Below are 8,026 nucleotides of genomic sequence, written 5' to 3' on the forward strand. Positions count from 1 at the left end.
TTAGCAGGACGTGGCCCCGGGCTCAACCCAGGTTCAACTAAGGTTTGACTTGGGCTGAACACGAGCTAATCACCCAGCTCAAATGTTTTCAAAATTCAAATTTTAAATTTCAAACTGACCATTTAATCTCACATTAATAGGGTCAAATTGAAATTAATATTTGCCTAACGAGCTTTCCCCCGCATGGAAGGTATTTAATTTGGCGCCTAATGCTTCTAACCGATACTCGCGTCTATACCTTTACGGCTCTCCTCCCTCAGCAGAGGAAGACTTACCTTCTTCTCCTCTCTGCCCCGCCTGGCTTGCTCACCCGTCTGTCGTATCCTCCTCGGAGAGGATCCCCGATTGGATATCTCCCGCTCCTCCTCTGCTAATCGCGGCATCCCTTTTCTCTCGACACCGAAGCCCTCGCCCATCTGCACTAGTCCCGCTCGCTAGGTCCCCGCATCGCAGCCGCCGCACTGCCTGCTCGATCCCCATACTCCCATTTGCCCTTCTACGTCCTACTTTGAAAACCTGAACCTTGAAATCTTGAAGACTAGAACCATTGATCATTATCGAGAGTTTTCTCAAGTGACTCCCGTCATTTGGGATGTAATTAACTATAGGGGCTTGCCTCTATAGGGAACTTGGAACCCAGGTAAAATAAACCCTATTTAATCTTTGTATTAAATAGGGGAATTTGTCGGTCATATATAAAAGGTTCGCAGACTAAACGGATGTCACAAATCTCTTAGTTTGCTGGATTGGGTCTATCGCCGAGGTCTACACTTATCTTTCGGGAGGGTGTAGTATTCGCGGTATCAGGCACGATTATGCAAACTATTGGACGAATGAGATCCATTTGGTCTCATTTTTCAAAAAAAAAAAAACTAAAACACACTACCTTTAAAACTCAAACTATATATCTTTTATACTTAAATTAAATCTCAAAAAATTATTTTCATATATCATATTTTTAAATCTATCTATATCGAAAAGTTGACCGACAATGTATTCACTGTAGCTAAGTTTGTAGTGCATAAAATAAAAGATAATTTAATGATTATTTTATATGCAATCTTAAAGAAGTATATCATTTTTCTCTCTTTCTTTGAATGAGTTTTTTTCCTGAAAACAACACAGTTGTATTCCTTGTTGTGGCGTAATCAATGCCAAAATTTTCGTAATTATAAATGCTTGCTAACTTCTATTTTTCCAATGTCATACATAGCACACAATTCTTATGTTTTTACATATCTAACACTTAAACTTTCATAGTTGTACACATAGCACTCAATGCTTTAATATCACATAAAAATAGTGCTATTACCACTTTTTAAAAGTTAAATACACCTTTTCATGCATAGGTTCAAAGCACCAAAGTTCTATATATAAAAATATGGAAGTTTAGATGTGAGATATATAAATACATAAGAATTGTATGCTACGTATGTAAATTTCCCTAGCATTTGCCTAAAATTGAACTTAATCCAGGCCTGATCATACCCTTGAGGATGTGAGAACAAAGATCTTCCCCTATAAAAGGAAGAAGGCCAATGGTTCTGAAGTGCCCCCTTCCATTACATTGCCAGTTAGGAGGAAGGAACGGTCACTATCTTCATTAGTGGTCAACACCCCTCGAATGGGAGCACAGACAAGCTTGACAGGGAGGCGAACGAAAGCTGGAACTCGGAGGACATCGGCATTACGTGGAGTAAGTCCGGTTATTGATAAACCTAAGAAGAAAGAATGTTCTAATGATGATCCTGCAAATTCCAGTTCAATGGAGGCCTCAAACAAAATGTCTCACAGTAGAAGGCAGGTAAATTCATAATTAATAATTTAAATGGGAATTTTTTGATGATTTCTATCAACTTCTTATTTGTCAGTTATGATATCTAATCAATTATGTGGTTTTTATTCGTCCAAACTTTGCAGACTTCATTGAATGCAGAAACATCAAATCATAACAGTTCAGAAAGTTATAAATATGAGCAGTGGAAACCTTTGAACTGTCTTGTTGAAGTTGCCAATAGGACGAAGAGTCTCAAGTGCAGTTCACAAACACTTGTTATTAAGGCAGAGCAAACAAATGGAGCTGACAATGAAATTCATATTTGCCGAACAAAGGCCCGGGAACAACCTTGTAAATTAAAAATGAAAGATGAGAAGAATAACCATGTTTCAGCTTCATCAGCAATGGCTAAAGCAAGGAGAATTCAAGGCAGTAGTCGGAAAAGAAAGGAGCAAGGGCCTTCTGCTCAAGCGGTGCTTGATGTTGCTGACGCCTCACGGGAAAGGAGGATCTGTCCGGTCTGGCTTTCGTTATTTTCCTCAGCTGATCAGTGAGAATTTGGACCCTTGAAGTTGTTTTACCGTTCACATATTTTTAACTGTTTTATTAATGACTTTTTTTGTTTTTTAATAAAATTATTGCAGAAAAGGAGATTTTTCTTTGCCTCAGATATCAGCATCATACCTAAGAATTAAGTGAGTTTATTTTCTCCATTTTTTATTCACAATGAATAGAATTATTTTGAATTTATTTATGCTTTTTTGTATTCTTCCATCCATCCATCTACCTATCTATCTATTTCATATTTGTGTGACTTGCTTGTTTTTAATTTTGTTATAATGTCATTTTCATCTATGGATCGATTTTAAATTATTTTTGTGTCCATTAAGATGCTTATTCTCATTTTAGCACTTTTATTATGTGTTTTATATCTTATGTGATTTGCATGAAGAGATTTACGGTAAATTAATAGTCAACTATAAGTTTGTTTCTATGGTAGACCAGAGATTTATGGTGTTCAAATAACGGCGTGCCTAATTTAGAGAAGTTTTCTACTTTTGCCTTTAAAAATTTTTGATAGCCTGTATCTTATGTAAACCAGAGATTTATGGTTTGTTTAGTATTTGATCAAAGACGGTTGGTTCCAGATGACCTTGAAGGAAAAACCCACTGAGCCTTTTGTTGTCCGCTAATTATGTTAATCAAAGTTGAATTCCTATGCTATCTATTATTTCATCTAGATATCTTTAAAATTACAACTTGTGCATTTTACAAAGCCCATGTAGCAAGTAAGTAGAGAGAGAGAGATAGTGAGAGCTCAAAAAGTTAGTGAGAAAATAATGAATAAAGAGTAAAGTATCAAAATAGTCCTTTGACTATTTACATATTGTTATTTTTGTCCCAGAGTATATAAAAGTGTCAAATTAGTCCCTAAACACTTTAAATAAAGACTAAAATAGTCCCACTAATTGACTATTCCAAGTCTTATTAAAAGTATATAGAGACTAACTTGACATTTTTATAGATTCAGGGGCTAAAATGATCCTTTACAAAAAGTCGGGGGTTCATTTCCTTAAACTTTTATGCAAGATTTATGGATTTTTTACTCTTAGACATCTTTAGTTAAATTTCGTGCACAAAATTCTTATCTCGAAATGGTTTCCATGTTCGAGCATGCCATCTTGTTTATTAGATGATTCATGGCAAGTTTTTCTTGCATCACCCCCGCATGGCAGCTAATAAGCTTCTGTGGACTACAAACTCTTGTGAGTTTTCTATCAAACATAACTTTATCAATTAAGTATAATTATTCTTTATTAAGTGACCTTCCTTTCTTTTATGTGACCGTCAATCAGGAAGGACGAAAATCAGACTGCTAAATTAGGAGTTTTCTATGATTAGAAGCTTTTTTATTTAAATTATTTCCAATTTTTTTATTCTGATTTATTTCCCTGTTAGCTAAATATTTGGATTATGATTATGCATTATTAAGTTAGCTAAAATAGATTATACAGAATATTTTGTACCTAAAATAGATTGTAATATTATTATTTAATGGAATGAAAGCAAAGGGAAAAGGCATCGAGCCTATTCACGCAAAACTTTCACATGGTATCAAAGCCAAAATTTTGCCCTAACCACCGGTAGTCGTTGGAGGACTGTCAAGACTCCTTTCACGTTGGCCTTCTAACAGGAAGGGCGGAACTATTTCTTTGTTTTGATTTGCCCATCTGACAAAGCCCCTTGCAACGGATGCAGACACGACTCCGCATGTTCCACCTTGGAATCTTTCGGAGGGACCTTCGTTCGCTGCGATGGCTTCGTCTGTCTGCTCGTCTGGTGAACCGACGTGAATCGCTCGTCTACTCGTCATCTGCTCGCCTGCTCGTTTGCTCGTCTGGAATCTCTCGTCGTCTGCTCTCGTCTGATTATTTCTTCGCCTACGTCGTCTTAGTTCTACTTCGTCTTCCTCTTCGACTCGGTTGGTCTCGACAGAGCCTCTCCTTCTTTCAAACTCCATCCGCAGCGGCTCCCGCTTCGTCTCCTTTATCTGCGCGCCAACGAGACATTCTTTTTTTTTTTTTTTTTTTTTTGTCTGCATGCCTGATCTTGACTTCAGCACTTTTGGCGTGAAGACCAGGGAATAAATCGTCCTCGTCATCGCCAGAAAAATCTATAGCATTTGGATCGTATAATAGGACGCGGATCCTACTTGTGGGCTATGATTGGTAGCATTTGTATTATGTAACTGGAACCTTATGTAACTGGATCCTTCTTGTGGGTTATGATCGATAGCATTTGGATCGTGTAACTGGATGCGAATCCTTCTTGTGGCTATGATTTGAATTTCTGGACGGCAAAGATAGAGAATTTCTTGTTTTTCTTTGCTTAAATTATATTATGGTTCAGGAGTTCTCTCAGAAGTTTCGACATTCTCGGCTTCGACATCTTCGGCTTTGGCACTCACGGCTTGAGAATTGTTGGTCCTGACAAAGTTTCTTGTTGGAAAATTGATGTTTCTTGACCAGTCAACATCAATTTGAGGGGGGGTATCAATCAGGAAGGACGGAAATCAGACAGTTAAATTAAGAGTTTTCTATAATCAGGAGTTTTCTTATTTAAATTATTTCCAATTTCTTTATGCTGATTTATTTTCCTGTTAGCTGAATATTTAGATTATGAATATGCATTATTAAGTTAGCTAAAATAGATTATACAGAATATTTTATACCTAAAATATATAGTAATATTATTATTTAATGGAATGAAAGCAAAGAGAAAATACATCGAGCTTATTCAGGATTCAGCCTATTTACTCAAAACTTTGACAGTGACGAGATAAAATTGCGATTTGGGTAGGGGGCTCGTTTGCACACATACCACACAATTCTTATGTATTTACATATCTATCACCTAAACTTTCATATTTATTTTCATAACACTCAAAACTATAACATTATATCCAAATATCACCGTCATTAAATTTTTTAAAGTGAAATATACCATTTCATGCTTTGGTTTATGACACCAAAATGCTATAAAAGTAAATATCAAACTCTTAAGAGCTTGATATGAAAATAAATAAGAGTTGTGCCGTATTTATGTAAATTTCCCTCTCTTTTCATGAACTTCCTATTCAATAGCTTTCATCCTTCAAACATCTAGGAAGAATGCATATGACAAATATTCTATTTATCACATCATTTGGGTTTGATTTAAACAATTTAGGAAAAATTACATTCATATCGCACCATTCCTATGTATTTAAATATCAAACACCTAAACTTCAATTTTTACATATATGCCACCCTACCCATGTAGTAAAAGTCTTATTTCAGTTTTGAAAAATTAAAATACTAGTTTTTTTTTTGTTGTAATTTGAAAGATTTAAGTGATAGAGATGTAAAAAGTAAAGTTTCGGTGTTAGATATGTAAATACATAGGAATTGGGATGTATGCATGTAAATGGCCCAAGAATTTACTGCAGCATAATTAGTTAGAAAGCTTTGTTCTTTTGATAACCATTTCTGATGCTCAATTTTCTTCAGTTTTTGGCCTTATAATTTACTTTCATGAGTTCCTCATTAATTTGGTGATAATACTTAATATGCAGGGAAGGCAATCTACCCGTTTCTTGCCTCAAGAAATACCTTGTAAAGAAGCTCAACCTCGCAAGTGAGGATGAGGTAAGAAAAGATGTCTGATATATTTGATTAAGATATGATTATTTTTAAAAAACTCTGACAAATTCTTTTTTAATTCTTAGAGTATATCTCTTTAGTTTTGATTGGTGAATTATCAAAATAGTCCTCATGATTATTTATGTGAGGTCATTTAGTCTCAGTCTATAAAAATGTTAAATTTAATTTTCAAGCTCTTTTAATATGGGCTAAAATAGTTTCCATGAAAGACTATGTAAGCCCCCATTAAAAGAAACTGGGGACTAAATTTGCACTTTTATGGACTCTGTGACTAAAATAGACCTCTACAAAGAGTCAAATGACAACTACACTTTTTTGTTAGTTTGAGTTGATATTAAATAGTGAGATTGACTTTATAATAATCCAAGTTACCTTCATGAAAAATTTGTCTCCTATTTCTATACTGACAAAGTCCTCTGTGGGAGATTTGATGAGTTGAGGGACTTCATTAAATGCCTAAAAAAATTTGGGACTAAATTGGACACACTTAAGATGTGTATGGACTATTTTAATTATTTAATCTGTATAATAATAATATAAATCATGACTTAATTGTTGTATGGAGCTTTATTGAAGTCCCCTCCAATACAATCAAATAATACTCAACTCTGGTATTGTGTAAATTTCACTATTTTTAACCATCATGACAATGACTTCTGTAGACTTAATTGTTAGATATATTGTTTCTATATCAGCTGAGTTCAGTAGTGCGCCACTCTTTCTCTACTATTACTATGATTGATCAGCTTCTTATATGAAATTTGCAAATCTCATGTGAAGTTTTATATTGTAAAAAAAATATTAGGGTAGTTTACAAACATGCCACATAATTCTTTTGTATTTACATATCTAATACTCAATTGTCATATTTACTTTTATAACTCTTTACTGTTCTAAACCCATTCATAAAAAGATGCATTTCACTTTTAAGAAGTTAGTAATAGTGGTATTTTTATGTGATTATAAATACTTTGAGTTTTATTCATTTAAGCATGAAAGTCTAAATGTTAAATATATAAATATATAAGAATTATGTTATATGCATGTAAATGTCTCTAAATTATACCAAAAGCTTGCATTAAAAAGCACAGCACAAAAGTTTTGTTGAAGGATTAAAATAGAAAAAAGAGTAACATGAATATAAACAATTCAACAACAACAAAGGCTTAATCCCACTACGTGGAGTCGGCTACATGAAATGAATCCTTTTTCTCAATCCTTTTTCTCAATTGAGTCCTATTTAGTGTCATATTTTCATTTAGTTCTAATAAATTAAGATAATTTTTTATGCAACAAGCTCAAGTCTTCTTAGGCCTGCCTCAGCCTTTCTTAACATAAGTTGAGTCTAAAACATCTACTCTCCTAATCGGATCATCAGATGGTTGACGTTTAAACAATACAACAACAATAACATGAATATAAACAATGCAAAAAAAAAAAAAAAAAATTTCAAGCTCTAAATAGTATGTTGGGGCATTTACATACATACCGTCCAATTCCTATATAATTACATTACTACTCAAATCTTTCCTATCACATCAAAAGTAATACGCCTTTGCATGCATAAATAATGTGGTATATATGTAAAAATTGAAATTTACATGCATAGAAAAAGTTTGGCAGGTGGAGATTGCCTGCAGAGGGCAGGTGGTTAGTCCCACACTCTCCCTCCATGAGCTCACAGATCAATGGCTCAGCCATGGATGCTCGCAGAGAGTGAAGGCTTCAGTTGGTAGCTCAGCTAAGGATTTCATTATGGTTCTTTCATATAGCCGCAGGACAACTGGTCAGTCTACCTGAGCTCTGCTGTAAGTCTGAACCAGAAGTCCTATTGGAAAATATTCATTATTTTTTCTTTGGATGATTTACATACATGCCACACAATTCCTATATATTTACATATCTAACATCCAAACTTTCATATTTACATTACCTGCTGCTTAAATCCTTGACATTAAATCCAAAATAACACTACCACTAACGTTGTCAAAGTGAAATATACATTTTCATGCAGAACACCAAAATATTAAGCTTTCGGTGTTAGATA

General features: G+C 34.4%; 1 protein-coding gene across 5 annotated transcripts in view; it reads left to right on the forward strand.

Moving 5' to 3' along the window:
* The window catches only part of LOC110031297 (E3 ubiquitin protein ligase DRIP2-like), a 32,216-nt gene extending 24,190 nt beyond the window's left edge, over nucleotides 1-8,026 (forward strand). For 4 of the 5 annotated variants that reach the window (XM_020734432.1, XM_020734430.1, XM_020734429.1 and 1 more), the window contains 5 exons: nucleotides 1,477-1,804; nucleotides 1,921-2,327; nucleotides 2,422-2,472; nucleotides 5,892-5,964; nucleotides 7,603-8,026. In XM_020734432.1, the coding sequence (XP_020590091.1) occupies nucleotides 1,477-1,804; nucleotides 1,921-2,327; nucleotides 2,422-2,472; nucleotides 5,892-5,964; nucleotides 7,603-7,779 (1,036 nt within the window). In that variant the 3' untranslated portion in view covers nucleotides 7,780-8,026. Of the gene's footprint in view, nucleotides 1-1,476; nucleotides 1,805-1,920; nucleotides 2,328-2,421; nucleotides 2,473-5,891; nucleotides 5,965-7,594 lie in introns of all 5 variants that reach the window. The other variant, XM_020734433.1, reaches the window with a different exon arrangement.

Source organism: Phalaenopsis equestris, unplaced genomic scaffold (assembly GCF_001263595.1).
Source record: "Phalaenopsis equestris unplaced genomic scaffold, ASM126359v1 Scaffold000800, whole genome shotgun sequence".
Classification (NCBI taxonomy): domain Eukaryota; kingdom Viridiplantae; phylum Streptophyta; class Magnoliopsida; order Asparagales; family Orchidaceae; genus Phalaenopsis; species Phalaenopsis equestris.